General features: G+C 31.3%; 1 protein-coding gene across 1 annotated transcript; it reads right to left on the reverse strand.

Moving 5' to 3' along the window:
• Nucleotides 1–1,084: 1,084 nt before the first annotated feature.
• LOC132731910 (uncharacterized) lies at nucleotides 1,085–11,175 on the reverse strand. Its single transcript, XM_060718208.1, has 4 exons — nucleotides 10,895–11,175; nucleotides 4,655–5,131; nucleotides 3,475–3,928; nucleotides 1,085–2,474 (listed from the first exon to the last, which is right to left on the reverse strand). Exons 2-4 carry the CDS (start codon nucleotides 5,117–5,119, stop codon nucleotides 2,302–2,304), a joined length of 1,092 nt encoding a protein of 363 aa, XP_060574191.1. The 5' UTR covers nucleotides 5,120–5,131; nucleotides 10,895–11,175; the 3' UTR covers nucleotides 1,085–2,301.
• Nucleotides 11,176–17,224: the final 6,049 nt, after the last annotated feature.

Below are 17,224 nucleotides of genomic sequence, written 5' to 3' on the forward strand. Positions count from 1 at the left end.
GAAAACTTTTTTGATGAGTTGGATAATTGTTTCCTGATCCGATTTATACACTTTGATGAGTTGGACAACTGATACTTAGTAGCTAATATTTTATATGATTTATACATGTATACACTAAATGTCATGTGTTAACACGAGCTAGGTCACGTTATATTTTTTCCAAAAACGTCCAAAAAGTCACGTCTTAGTGAGTGTAAAAAGTAAAAGTTCATTTTATTCTTATTACGAATGTAGGAAAAGGAAAAGTCACGTGTGTCTATTCGCTTTTTTTTTTCGGTACACAGAAAGTGAAAGTAGACATTATGTTTTTGGAAAATACATAACGTGACTTTGTTTTATCACATGACATTTAGTGTATACATGTAGAAATCATATCAATTGTCCAACTTCGAGCAAATGAATACTCGCAAAATATTTCCCAATACATGCATTTCGCGCGCAAAATGATGTAAATCATGCATATTTTTAAGGTCAAATTCAAATCCACCATTCAGGTAATTGTTTTATAAAGTGAAATGGTAGTGACTAATAAAGTGACTATGAATGAGGCCAAATAAAGTTTGACACTAAATATGTTAGTATTTATCCGTAGCAGTTCTACAGAAGTTAGAAACATTCTCCGGTCGCTGTCGCTTCCGTCGAAGTTTCTAATTTATGTAGAACAGCACGGATTGCAGGTCGTGTTAGAATATGCAAAAGAAATCCCTGTTGACGTTATACATTTATACATTGGACGTAACCATTAGCGATGTGACGTAACCATTATAAATTAAAGACGCAATGAAAAAAAATGACGGAAACAAATCAGGCGCAATTTAGTTTTATATCAGGAACGGCAGCATTTATTTGTTGGTGTCGTGTTAAAACGAAATAATATGTCCAAATCAGAGATAAAATCACTGCGCATCATTTAACACCACGAACACGAATCCGAACTCCTAGCAGTGATTTTATTTAGCGATAAAAATCACTGTTTGGAATTAATTACTTCTTAATATACATATTTTTTTGAAAGTAAGAACTTTCTTTCTTCAGCGAAAGAGTATAGAATATAACTTAAGTTGTATAAAAAGACACACATTTCTTATTTTTTTCTATTGTTAAAAACACATACACAATAAATAAACACGTTTAAAGCTAACATCATGCAAATATAGCAACTCATATGACTTTTATAAAAAGTTAACTTTAACAGAATCAGGCAAAATAGTTTATACATCGTTCTGAAGTGTTTACGTATTAATTTCATGTTAAGTAAGAAAATACGAAAATACATATCCACAAATAAAAAGTACATAGATCTATCCACACAAAAATAGTTTAAATGACAATACTAATATACTAATGTTGAATTAAATTCAAATAGAATGAAAAGTTGTAATAAGTATGTTTATCACATAGACCGTGAAATCGGTTTTGACGTGACGTCATCTGCGTAAGACAATCATAGCGTAAAGCGTAAAGACGCGCTCAATGTCAGCGCTGTATTATAAGCGCGTCAATGAAAAGGCGATTCATTTTACCGTATACAGTTCGTATACAAGTATTTTTGATAATAAAATATTATATTCATGTAGCTTCGTTAGTATATCTATTGAACTCGTTGAATAAAATAATAGCATGGTCGCCAGAGGCTCGAATACTATAATTTTATTTAACTCGTTCAATGAATTCAGTATTAAATCTACATTAATTAAATAGCCTCGATTTCGAATTGTTCTAACGTATTAAAACGGTAACATATTCTAAACAAGAAAGTCAACATTACACATGCCATTTAAAATAGCGTACACAAATCTTGGAACTATCTGTACACACATGATATAAAAATCTGTACGCATTTAATGGAACAATCTGTATGTAAATGATTGATTAATCGTACACACATGACGGAACAATATGTTTATATATGATGGAACAATCTGTACATACACGATGAAACAATGTGTACACAAATGATGGAACAATGTGTACACACATGACGGAACAATATGTTTATACATGATGGAACAATCTGTACACACATGATGAAACAATGTGTAAACAAATAATGAAACAATGTGTATACACATGATGGAACAATTTGTACGCAAATGATGGAACAATATGTCAACATGTACACATATGATACAACAATTGTGTACAATTATGATGAAACAATGTGTACAGATGATGTCACAATCTGGAATTCATCTTTGTACTACACTTGGATGAGGTTACCACAACATTGGGTAACCTATTTTAAGTTTGACTTTTACCACCTTCTGAGATTAAGACATATATTGTTGTAAAGCCTAGTCACTATTTGATAACTTTACCACTGTTGTCAATATATAAAGGAATATTTGGTAATTGACCACGATCTAAAGACCATTCCATCACTAGGTTGTTGTACTCCATTTCGTGACTTTCTATTTTAACTCCGGTTGAATGAAGACCATCTTCAAACCAATTGAATGTGAATCCCCGGTTACCTGCAATTCAAAATTCAAAAGGTTAATACAAAATATAGCATATAAAAATAGTTAAAGAACGCTCAAAACTCCAATACTGAAAAATTTGCAGGCTCGGTTTGACTGAACCCGTTAAGCATTGGTAAATCTGATCGTTCGCCCACAAACCTTAGTATTATAAATTGGTTATAAATATTTCCCCCTAAAACCATAGTATTATAAATTGGCTATAAATATTTCTGACAGGTTATATAGCCGTATATAAACGGTTATTTGCAATATAACCCTCGCCTAGCAAACGTTATATAGGGTCATATAACCTGTCAAAAATCTTTATAACTTATAAGTTATACATGCAGCAATATGCATATCAAACAAAGAACAGTTGATTGTTATGTTTTCAAAAACAAACAAAAAACAAGGATTTGTTTATGTTCGTGAAATGTTTTTGTGCTGTATAACCGGTTTATACAATATATGTTGTTAAATACAATATGTAATAGAAAAAGCATCGAAACACGAGGCTATCTTATTTGTACGAGGGGGCGTACCCCCCCACCCCCCCCCCCCGAGTACTAATCATATTGCCAAGTTGTCACAATTTGAAATCCCGGGAAAAAGTAACCAATGAACGACTATCTGAATATGATATTTCTGTCGCTTTCCCTTTCTCTGCCATCACAATAAGTAAACCCCAGCAAAAATGAGCCAATCAATGGTCATGCTCTGGAGTGCGGGTAACTAATACCTGCACTCCAGTTAACGCACTGTGCATGTATATGTATACGATTTAACTCTGACACATTTTCAACAGAAAGGTCCCCAAACTATGACACAAATATTGTTTAACATTTCAATGACACAGACAATAGGATGGTTATACATGTATATAAAATGTTGTAATATTAACATGGAGGGTCAATCGCACTTACACATGAATTCGGCCACTTAAATGCCAGCACTGAAAGTGGTGGCTTTGTTTTCCATATATTGTAAATAATAAAACTGTTTTTAATTTTACCTGGAAAATTTGGATAGAGGGTAAATTCGTTCTGGATTTGAGTATAGAACAAATATTCCATTTCCCACATAGAATCCGCCTTCCCTTGGGTTTTCAATGTATTGTACCATCTTACTGCCACGTTGTTTTCTATAAACGGAACCACATTTATTTTTTCGTGCACGATTTTTTTGAGCCACGCTTGAAATTGCAACCAATTTCGAGTATTAGGAGAGAACCCGGATGTTCCAAGAGTCGGATAAAGAAATACTTTATGCTCAAGTGGCACTTTTAGACAACATTCTCCATCACTATGTCTCATATTTTTCCCTTGTAGAGAAAACCCGTATATATCCTGTTTATGACTGTACTTTTGATGCACGAGTTTTAAGTACCTATAAAAGTGTGGAGACACTGTCAAATCGTCCTCTAGTATCACAGCTATTTCGGATGAATTTGATAAAGGGGACCATGTCTGAAATATCCAAAATAAGACAGTGTATTAGTAATTATCATAAAGATTTTTAAGTAAATATATGTTTTAAAGATAATATAAATATTCATTTTGTAATTACGGTCTGAAATTAACACTTAATTGTGAAAATATATTTAAAAACATATTCAATCAACATTGAAGTATTAGTTTTTTTTGCTTATTTGATCTTAAAGGTATTTTTCTGCATAACAAAGATTTAATTCATCAATACAGTATACAACAACAAGCCCCTGATACTTTTTCTTGGTCTAAATGTTATTTTGATTCACCTGCAGACGTAATGTCAGTTAAAACGTCTTTAACACTATTTTTAATATAATGTCTCAAATATTTTCGTTCAAAAATCGACAAACTCATATCCGTTCATATATTATTTTGGGTATGTAATTTTGATAATATAATGATTATGGTCATATGGCCTGGTGGTGAGAAGTTGCAAGTTCGAATCTTCGACAAACCATTTTTAGATTTCATTGACCGATTTTTTCTTTCCTTCAATTATATGCAACATGGGTGGCATTATCATGTGTTTACTGTCTGGTGTCTTCTTTTGTTCAATTTTATAATGTAAATGAAATATCTTATGTCAGCGACTCAAACAACTAGGTCACGGAGACCACCATGCAATTATAAGCAACCGTAGATTGCAGTGCATAAATGTTAAATTGAATGGGAAGACAAATGTAATTATTAAATTCAACTTACCGACAGCCACTGCCCTGTAATGCCAACATGTTTTGGATGAACAAACACATTACATCTTCCTTTGTTAAACTTAAAATCTAAAGCTGTGCGTAGAGTTTCATTATGAACTAGCTGTAACTTTGACCTATCTAACCATATATCAATCACCACCCTATCTCCGCCATAATATGATCTCTCTAGAGATTTGAGTAACCTTAGTAACGAATTATATCTGTCATATGTGATCACAATTATTCTTAAATCTACTGAGCGACGTTTGAATCGTGTACTGTCTCTTAAAGTGCATCTACCATCGTTCGAGTGTAGAGTCCTAGTTCGATATAATGAAGTGTTCGTAATATCCGACTGAAGATATATCCAGCCGAATGTTGTATCTACAGGAATCATGTCAGTGGCTATAAAATACAGCGAGAACAACATGAAGGGTGCTATCACAAATCGTTTCTTGTACCTCACAGCAACCATATTTCACTTGTCCTGAAATAAAATAAATAAATTTATTAGTCTAAAAGTCCCCTGTGAATACACTTTTTTTCATGTAATTAAAACGTTAAGTGTTTAACAATTATGAAATATAGAATATTAAAAAAAATGAAATTTATAAAAAAAAAACGAAATTATTAAATTTTAATAATATGCATTTCTATTATAACTTTTAAAAAAATATTGCCAATGAATTATAAAAAGTATTTACAATGTACATGCCCGTCATTTTATTGGAAATTTTAGTTCTATATTGTTTCACTTACGTTATTTATAAGTGGATTGGGAAATGAAATGTCTTCCCCTTCTTCGTCATATTATGATATTATTAAAATATGAATTTGGTCCCCAGTGATACCATTCTAATCAGCTGTATCACAGGTCTATGAATATTGAAATGATACACATTTAGTCTATCAATATTGATTGTTATATATGAAAATGATACGTGTTGCATTAAAGTTGTATTCATACTTATAATTAGATATATACTGTAACTGTTATATCAGGCAAAAAGGATGTTTTGTTTTGGTAAAGGCATTTCATCCTTTCGAAAACAATAACTTTTTTCATCATTTGACTGCTATCGGCTAAAACTGAAAAGTTGCATATGTATACAAGTATATTTTACTCTTGTAAGGCGAATGGCTAACATATTTACAATCCCCACGAAGTATATAAAATCTTTAAAATAGAATATAACAAAACTGGAAATCATACGAGCAAACCTTCTGTTGCAATGCTTCGCTCGATTCCCATACCATCAGTGCTTTGATATATTTCATGTATTGTCGTATTTGTAATGTATCAAATAGTTGTTTCTGAGCTTTTTGTTGTTAAGGTAATACGTGTTTGCGCCAGCAAAATGGTCCTATTAGTATTTTAATATCACATGTATTGTAATTAAAACTGTCCCAGTCTGTATCATCAATGTAATAGTTTCAAACATATTGCAAACTTTGTACTTAAATAAGCTTTACACTAGAACAAAGAGGGTTAAATCACAATGTGTAAAATACTTTTCAATACAAGGCAAATAATGATAAAACTTCACAGTGCTAACAACACTTTATTGTAATTCATCACATATACACGATAATGAATAATACAAACTTATATTCGTAGAATAAGATCATAAACTTAAAATAAACAAAGAGATTCTTAAGCAAATCGAACCTAGAAGTTAAGTATTTTGTAATATGTTCTTGAATATGAAATACTGTAATATCAAATTAAAATGAGTAAATACTTATGAATGAAAAAAAAATCAATAAATTTTACAAATGCTTGCCATAATACCTAATTAGAATCTACAACCGATGTTTAACTGTAGATGTGAATAGTTATTGCTACACAGTCTCTTTGTAAATACAAAATAAACATGTTTTAACTTCACACAAAGTAGATATGTGGTGTTTAAAATTCTACCGAATATAGGTGGTTACAATATGAATCTATAGTGTCATTAAAAAAAGTTTTTTCTGAAGAGACCATTTTCTTTACCTATAATATGGAACGCTGCAACCAATACATAATTTATTTAATATTTTATTCTAATTTGACATATTCGTTGTTTAGCTCATCAAATTGTATTTGAAGTTTAATATGACGCAAAGCCGTATCACGTAAATGGCTGTCAAAACAAAATGCTCTTAGAAACGTATGTTATGTTTAGGAATATATTAAAATTAGTTTGTTTTTATAGTCAAAAGATTTGCAATATTTAAAGTCGTAAAATTGATAAACATTTATCACATAGTTTTAATAAGCATAAAATACATGTTCTCTGCTACAGCATAATTAAAATGACAGTAAGATCACATCTTGACCTTCACCATAAATATTTCAAGATTACAGATGAGACAAGTTAACACCTTAAGAACGTTGAAATTCCGTTGATATGTGGGGTTGGACACCCAAAGTGCATTGACCCCAAAGTGCGGTGTTTCAGCGCTTCATTTCCCGTTATTGCTGCTGCAGATAACCCTTTGCTCTAGTCTTTCGATCTGCTGATTTTTTAGACACAACTTGGCAATGCTTTCTTTTTGAAAAATCTATTAGTTGACACTATACTCGAGTTGATTTTTACCATCGTTACGGTAAATAATTGTGTTTACATCGGTCATGTTGATCTATACGTTACCGAATACACGTATCGTTATCGGTACACAATCAGATACTACTGATAATTACCCATCATTTCTACATTATATCATCCTTTAATAAAGAAAAAAAGAAAAGTACGGCGGCACAGAGGTGACATGTGCGTGTTTTTATTTATCTCTAGTAACTCGTGTGTAAAATAAAGTATCTTGAGAAAAAAACACATAATGTCACCCCTGTGCCACCGTATAGAAAAGCGGCAAAAGGAGTTTGGATTGCTACCAAGAGTAGTTTATATATTATTATGCTGTATTTGTTTTAAATAAATAGGGCTGGAGATGCTGTTCTTGATTTCTACCAGCAATAGTTGAGATGTAATATTTCTAATGTGGTAATGTTGCTATCAAGATGCGATACTGGTTTATTATATCTGTTTGAAAAATACTACTTGTTTTGTTTTAATCATACTTGAAATTCTGTCATCAGTCAATTTAAGTTGTAATGCTATCAGTATTAGTTGAGATGTAGTCATTAATTTATGTTTCATCAACAGTATTTTAGGTGTGAACAAGGTTTCAGAGTGGAGTACTGGTTTTTTATCAATTGTAGTAAAAAGTGGTATACTACTTAAGAACCGTGCATAGGAATGTGCAAATAACGCAGGAATTGTGCAATTTAGTGACAAAAACGAGCACTGCGATAAGTAAATGGAACAATATTTTTCATTGTACACCAAATTGAAAGAAATGAATTAGCGCATACGGTTGCTGAGTCATTAAACTTTAAACCTCATCAAATATATTTACATGAAAATGCTTATTTTTCAAGATCATTCGTGAAACTGACGACATGACTAACGTATTGATGAAACGAGTTTTTATGGTTTGAATCAGTTGTGACGTGGAACAAAGTGTATCAAAGTGTATTGAGTAAAAAAAAGGATTCTACTCACAGAAATGGGAAAATTGTTGTTTTTTACGTATTTTCTTTCAATATGTAATTTGATTCTTAATTTAAGCTTCAAAATCAAATAAAAGCTATATTTCATTAAAGTAATTGGGTCTGTCAGTAAGTTGTCTTTTATTATCTTAACCGTCATCACGTGGTCTCAATATTGTCCCCGAACAACAGTCTTATATATTCCCGGCTGTCAAGTGTGTCAAAATATCAACTATTTATAGCTTGCGGGTAAATCATTTTTGTACTTTAAAGTTTTATCTGAAACACATAACAGTGAGTTATAAATAACTGTAAACATCCTTATGTATGCATGGTCTTTATTATTCAGATTTGAAGAGAACAGAAGACATACATATTGACCATTTATAAATTAGTCTAGATCTATTCAAAAATATACAAAATGTACAATTACATTAAACGCTACTGAGAAAGTGATGCTTGATCTATGTATAAATTTACTTGCTATTTCTTTTAAAACGAGCCGACTGGGAAACACTTTAAAAATGTCAATGTAATCAATTAGATATCTATTTATTTAAATTATTGTATAAAGATCGCAACTGATATGAAGTTTAGCTAGACACATTCTGATTACTATCCGAGAGGAAACGTTTTTTCATTCCCTTGATTATTGCGTGTGGTTAATTAACGCATTGTTTAAAATGATTATTGTATGAATGAGACCGACATTTTTACGTCGTATTTTATATTACTATACGTCATATTTTATATTACCAACAATTATCTGGATATTCCTCAATATCTAATGAGTCTAGTTGGAACATTTGTCCGCTAAATATCAATAAAACAAACAATCATAAATCGAAACTGATACACAAACAGTTTTTATTAAATGGCCACATAAACCCGGACATGTAAATATTTAGTGAAAATGAGTGAGTCCACTTGAGAAACAACAAAAGCACTATTACAACTCCTATACTTATATTGACGCTAAGTATTTCCTAGTTCAGACCAGTGTTTAAGTGATCCTACGTGGTTTTATTTCAATTATAATCAACTGTATCAAACAATCAAAAAAGCAAATGAAAATGATTACATTAATGCATTAATATCAAAAAAAAAAAATTTAAAAAAAAGATAAAAACAAATAAGAATTCAATTAATATACTGCAACCTTACATTAATACACTGATAGAGTAATCTCTATGGAAACAACAAAATTAATAGCTTTAAAATAATATACCTATACGAAAAGAAGACGTTCTTAGTCACAAATTTAACATCATACATTTATTAACAATGTATTCATTTAATTTTTCAACAAATTTTATCTTGCATTCGACGTCTAAATTTGAAAATATTCTAATATGTTTGTGTAAATAACTTCATTCCTTTTATATATATTACAAATCAGTGTTTCTTTCAACAAATTGTGTGCATTGAGCGAGGTAGCCAAAACAAATCGGGAAGTTAGAATATTTCACAAAGAAATTAAATTTGTTGGGGAAGTTATAACTTTCGGGGATTTTTTCTAGATTTAATTTGTCATATCTCAGTTTTTGTGAGAAATGTCTATAATAGGTGTTTATTCATTATTAAATCATTATTTATCATATGGCACATGGTTGTATTTTTAAAAATGTTATTATCTTAAAGCCTGAAATCCAAAAATAGAAAAATCTAACAGAACTGATCTTAAAAGACTTAATTAAAGCTTAATCATTAAAAACAACAAAAAGCATACCAAAATTCGACTTGAGTTAATAAATGCACGGCATGTATGGAGACATAAATGTTATTAAAATGTAAAGAAAAGACAACAACAACTACCTCTGATAGATTTTTTTTCTTTCAAAATGCCAAAATAAGTTAATGTAGTACTTAAGTCCATGCCTGGAAGACGAATTACATGTTCTTGAAGCTATATATTAGACAGTAAGTCCGTAATATATTGTCAATTCATAAACAATGAGTCATTGACAATTTGACATATTTAAGTTGTGGTGATTGATTAGTAACTAAATACGGTTGTGAAATTTGAAAAACCTCTAAAGATGAATTAGACATGAAAGTGAGTGAGTGAGTGAGTGAGTGAGTGAGTTGGTGAGTTTGTGAGTGAGTGAATGAGTTGGTGAGTTTGTGAGTGAGTGAGTGAGTGAGTGAGTGAGTGAGTGAGTGAGTGAGTGAGTGAGTGATATATTCACATTGTGTTACATATTAAAAAAATGCAATTATTCATGTATGTTATTGAGACAGGTCATTTTGATTAAATCATTTATTCAGGATATTGTAACCCTATTCTCACTCATATTTGTCTTATTAGTATTTTTAAAATGTTTTGATAAAATAGACACTGACAGAGCGCATAGCAACTTAGCGAGAAAAGTCTTACTTACTGAATAAAGTATCTCGAAATTTTAATAATTTGTACATATCGATGACATCATAAGTACAAAAGAAAAATTGAAATATTTGAGTTCTGACTCGAACACACGCAATTGCACTATGTAACTGTGTTACAATTATTCACAACCGCAACAATCAATCCCATGCCAAGAAATTGTGTGAACAAGGCTGAAATAATTTATTTACCTATCATTCTAACATATCTTACACAAACGGGAGTATCACTAGCCTTAAACTATTAAAACATCAATGATATACACACTGTTCAAATGGTCTTTAGTTTCACAAAATACATCAAAAGAAATAAAGAGAACATATACTCACATGTGTCAGCTTTGTTTATCCATGGTTTTAAACTTTACACCATCGCCGCTTGATCACAATTGGACGTTTTCCGTTTCAAGACTTAATCAACATCAACTATCAATTTCCGATCCACTGTCTATCTTACAAATAACATAAACATTTGGCCAAAAACTTAACTTTCTTCACTTCCTTTACACTGTATGACAACTGCTTTTAGTTTCATCTTGTTTTTCTTGACTGACGAGAGCTATACTTATATATACCTTCAACAATGAACTTCATGGTGTGTAAATATGATAATGTTACCTTTTGCAGTGTATCACAACGTATGAAAATAAGTTGCGCACTCTACCGTGAGTGACGTTGATTGTACGTCTATACTGCATATTACAACCGCACAATTGAAAAATCATTAATGAAGGAATGATATGTAAAGAAATGGATCGTGTAATTGATAAATTGAACAGTTTTTTCTTTGTTTTAGGTATGTAAGTTTTAATTAGACGCAGAACAGCTCAAGAAAAAAATTATGTGCACGAAAATTTACATGCCCGACAAAAAAAAACATAATTTGAAATGTATTCAAGCTTATAAATGAACCTGTGTTGCGCTGATTCGGCTCCACCTAGGATACACTAATAACCAGCAACTTTCACTGATCTTAAGATAAAATAGGATTGTATACTTCAAGGTTGATCTCTGTCGTACATCAAATATTTATTGATATTTACAATTACTTAATTCATTCATTAAATTCAGTTACTCGGGGCAAGTCAGATTTAGTATTCAAGATTTATCCAGTAAAGCATACAGAAATCGACCTATTGACCTGTACACCATACATGAAAATAGAAATTAATATCACTTACGAAAGCATAAAACTATGCAAATACAATCATAGGGACACCTGATGTCTTCCTTAAACAATATAGCTGAAAATTCGCCATATGACATATACTGTGTTGGTCCAACGAAACACCCAACAAAATAACAAACAAAAGTAAGCATGAGGAAACTTAAAGCTCTCATAAAAATGTTACTAGCACGTAGTTAAAGTATACATTAAGTTTGATTGCTAAATCAAAAGAAAACAATAACTTCATTTCTATTGAGTTATTCATACATAAAATGCAAATTACAATTAATGCAATTACGACACACATATGAAACATCTTTATTTAAAGTTACGCATCCGCAGTAAGAACAGTGTATAGAGTGTAAAACAGATTAAAATAAATTTTCATCAACCATTCATTTTTTTTAAATACAGTTGCTAGACTTGATGTACTAGAAATGTCATAAATGATATGGATTTTCTCAATTCTTACAAAGCTTTTGAACGGTTAAAGAACTGTGTGAAAGTGAATCGACAATAACATTAATTTATTATAATAATTATATCCTAATTAGAACAAAGACAATTTGAATAAGGAATCTATCAACTAAATCATAATATATTATCATAGAAAAAATGCTACAGGTTTTACAACTTATTGAAGATTGTCAGACAGCAGAATTCATAAATGTATTTGTTATCACAGAAAACGATATGATAATTGCAGACAAATAATATAGCCACAGAAAAATAATATAACCAACTCAGAACAACCTAGTGTTCACCAAACATAATTTATCGACATCTTTTGACAGGTTTTCAAATTCTCCTTAACGGCATTATTTATCTTGATATATAAATTACAAAATAGCTGTCCAAATTAACATAAAAGAGTAACATAGTATTAATATTCCCAATTAAGCAAACAAATCATTTAATATATTTGAACGGACGTACATGAATATTATTAACGTACCGTCATAAAACTATCAGATAATGAACATGTTTCAATCAATTGTATTATCGTTTGGAGACCTTTATATTGGAAATGATGTATACCCATTAATGAATATTGCGTTACTAGTCACTCGCGAGAATACTATTTTTAAAGCTCACCCGATGAAAAACAAATATTCTCTATTTATTTACTTCGAAATATGTTATGTAACATATTCACTCATATTCAAATTATCCTCTATTATCTTTTTTTTCAATGAGATCAATTCATTTCTAAAAAAGAGGAAAGAACGGTATCCATAAACGGCCAAAATAAGTAAATGATGCTGGCTCGGTTTAAATAAGCCTGTTCATGGAAAGAAGTGGTAAGTGCTAGCTACCGTCCACGTGTTCCCCGCCCCCCGACACCGGTCTTAGCAGAATTCAACATTTTTTATAAAACTGACAAAGTTTAAAGTTGATATCTCCAATATTGTTCAAATATTTCCAACAAAAATTATAGAAACAAAATATACAAAGGAAATTTACTCAAAAGGTATAAAGTGGATTCTTGTAAATTGCACTCTACTTATATAAAAAAAATCATTAGGTATCAGATTAAAATCTGAAATACTGTATTAGTGAATATATTTACGTCACAAAAAGTTTGCGAATGTTCAAAACGGACTTTTTGCGTGCGGAAATATTTGCGAAAGCACGTTTTTCTGTTTTGCCACTCAGAAACAACTGTACTAAATTCATCTACATTTTTGCAAGACATTTGACTTTTTAACTGTAAGTAGATATCAATGGACTGAAACAAGTCAGTTCAGTTTTAGGACAGAAGCCTTTAAGTGCCACAAATCTGAATCTTTAATGTTCTGTTTGCCGATAAATGATAAATATATTTATTTACGTTACGTTAAGGTTATTCTTAACACTTTAAGATATTGGAGAGGTCATCAGACCTCTCCACAGTGTTCAGACTGATTGCTGGCGGCATCCATTTTTGTGTATCTGATTGTAGTGAATGATTATCATTTAAAGCGTAAAATCATTAGGAGCAGTCTACAAAAATTGTTTTGCGCATGCTCCGTTTCAAAATACGACTTAACTTAAACGAAAAATTAACATCGAAGTGAACAAAACGGTACATAGAAAAATCGGAAAATATCATTTACTTTACTTGGCGCTACGTGGATGTTTCATGCCGTTTTAATATTTTAAACTGTAGAAGTCGATTACCGTGTTGTTTTCTGAATAGTGTTTTACTATTTCATGTTCCGATAGAAAATAATAGTGAACGTTATAGCTAAAGTATCACCATGTACTATTATATGACCGAGTGAACCGTGTACCGAAATTTTGCTGCTCATTAAACTTTTGAACTGGTATGACTAAATAACGCAAAGGAGATTTTTTGGCGCAAAAGGCACAAATTTTACTCAAGTTTGATTTTCATCAAATATTGTGGTTGGAGGCATGCAGCTTTATATACTGTTTATTCCAATCAAATGATATAAACATTATCTATGTAAATCCTGGACTTAAAATTGTTTCATTTATATACTATATGCCCGTTTTGGAAAATTAGATGAAATGTTTCCATATACTTACCGAAACATCAACCGAAACTTTGCTTATTGAATTTTACAAGAAACTTTTATTTTGATACTACTTTTAACATATATATTAACATATCATTTATTTTAAATTAAGTAATAGAAAGAGCTTTGAAACATGAGGCTATCTGATTTGTATGATAGGTGTAGCCTCCAAGTATTAATCAGATTGCCGAGTGTTTTGATGTTCTTTCTCATTTGTATCATAGTCAAACATAAACCACGTTCCCTGTTGTCACAATATGAAACCCCAGAAAAAAAGTAATCAATGAACGAGCATCTGTATATGGTATTTTTGTCGCTTTCGCTTTCTCTACCGTCACAATAAGTAAACCCCAGCAAAAATGAGCCATTCAATGGACATGCTCTCGAGTGCGGGTAACTAATACCGGCACTCCAGTTAACGCACTGTGCATGTATATGTATACGATTTTACTCTGACACATTTTCAACAGAAAGGTCCCCAAACTATGATACAAGTTCCCTTTGTAGAACAGGTATCCCTTTATGCGCCAAGAAAAAAGTCCATTTCTCCGGCATATAATCTTTCAAACAAATGTGTCCATAGGACACGGGTGCCCCCACCGCGCCACTGTTCTGTCAATCTTATGACTCTAGGTCAAATATTTTTTGAAAACTAAAATTTTTTACTAAGTAAAGGGCAAGAACTTTACAAATACTGAATAAATCCACAAGCAAACCCCAAGGTGCATAAGTACACATGCTGACCAACATTCTTGTAAACTGTCAGGCCTACAAGTGAAATACTTTTTGAGCTATGCATGAACAAGTTGAAAATTGCAAATTTATACTACTGTAAGTCAAGGGCAATGACTCTAACAAAACTGAAAAAAGATCCACATGCAAAGTCCCAGGTTCATAGCTTCACATTGATGTGAATCATTATTCCTGTAATTATTGATCATTATTCCTGTAAAGTGGGTTGATTATAACTCAAGCACTCAAGGAACAAATTACAACATAATGAAACGGTTTTTACTAAGTTAAGGGAAATAACTCTACAAATACTGGATAAATCCACAAGCGAAACCCAAGGTGCAAAAATAAATATGCTGAGCAACCTTCCCGTAAAGTTTAATGACTCTATGTCAAATCCTTTTTGAGTTACATGCGACACAAGTTGAAAATTGCAAAATTTTACTAAGTCAAGGGCAATAACTCTAAAAAATACTATATAAATCAAGACGAAAATACCCAGGTGCACAACTACACATGCTGATCAACATTCCTGTAAAGTTTCATGACTCTAGGTCAATACTTTTTGAGTTACATGCGACACAAGTTGAAAATTGCAAAATTTTACTTAGTCAAGGGCAATAACTCTAAAAATACTAAAAATATCCAGACGAAAAAAAACAAGTTCACAACTACACATGCTGATCAACATTCCTGTAAAGTTTCATGACTCTAGGTCAAATACGTTTTGAGTTACGTGCGACACAAAATAGAACGGACGGACGGAAGGACGGACGGACGAACGGGCGGACGGACGGACAAGGGTAAATCTAAATGCCCGCCACTAAAGTAGGGGCACAAAAATTAGGTGTAAAACAAACTTTCATTATGATACTATATTCAATATATTTAATAAGTTCTATTTTGCTAAATAATTGTAATTTATAAAAAATAAACTTGTTAAACTAATATTTAAGATAATACAGGATGTAAAATATATTAATACGCCAGTTTTGGCGGCAATATTTTACATACGGGTATTAGTATAAATAGTGAGTAACGGCGTGTTATCTTGAGACACACTGATAGAACGACACGTTTATTTGAATTTATCTTCCCACCCACCCATTATCACAGCTTTGTTTGTGTAATGAGATTCTAATTTTGCTTTGTATTTTTCAGAGTTGACAATTTTTGTTATTGTCTTAGCAAATATCATAGATTAGAAGTATGAGTGAAGTGGTTCTGACTGTGGAGGTTTTTTAACATTGTTTATTATTTGTGTTAAGACAATGTATCCAAGAGGAATGGATAGTGATTCACGGAACCACAGATATGTATATGTGAATTGGAGTGAGTGGATCGGCGACACGAGACTTTGCGTTTATTTTTCACATAATTAAATGTTAAGTGCAGGGACACATATACTTAAATCATTATAAGTATTTTATATACATGTCGTCGATGTATATATATGTGTATTGAAATAAATATTCAGTGTGTCATTGCTACTCCTATAAAGTGTTTGTTATTTATTATAACATTAATGATAAGATAATAAATAATTTATGTTTGGCTGAATGAAATGAAAGAAAGCATAAATACGATATTGTAATACAGGCACCACGATTATTTGCGCGTAACATTCAATGAAAGTTGTCGAGCAAAATTTAAATAAAAAACAATAGGTGCCGAGCGAAGAAATTTCCGCCCAAAATTTTTCACGAAACGTTAATTGGACCCTCTTGACTTAACATCAACAGTTGCTTTAAAATAGTGTTTATTTGTGCGTAGATTGATTGTATACCTCTATCCTTACAAAGAATCCTCTATTTATCGTGGTAAAATTGATGAAAATGTGTTATAAATGAGTTATGACAACTCAAATGTTCATCTCTGTAGGTCTAAAGTGAATTGACAATTACGTATACATTATAATATTATATCCTAATTAGAACTTAGACAATCTAAATAAGGAATCTATCAACTAAATCATAAATTACTATGAAAGAAAATGCTACAGGTTTACAACTTATTGAAGGTTGTCAGACAGAAGGACTTATAATAAGAAAAATAATGACAGAAAAAAGAAAAAAATAATATAGCAACAGAAAAATAATACCAGTATAGCCAACTCAGAACAACCTAGCGTTCACATGACATAATTTACCGGTTTTTAAATTCTACATAACGGCATAATTTATCTTGATATATAAGTTACATAATAACTGTCCACATTAACATAAAAAAGAGTCAGAT

Source organism: Ruditapes philippinarum, unplaced genomic scaffold, assembly GCF_026571515.1.
Source record: "Ruditapes philippinarum isolate M1 unplaced genomic scaffold, ASM2657151v2 ctg5734_1_1_1_1, whole genome shotgun sequence".
Lineage (NCBI taxonomy): Eukaryota > Metazoa > Mollusca > Bivalvia > Venerida > Veneridae > Ruditapes > Ruditapes philippinarum.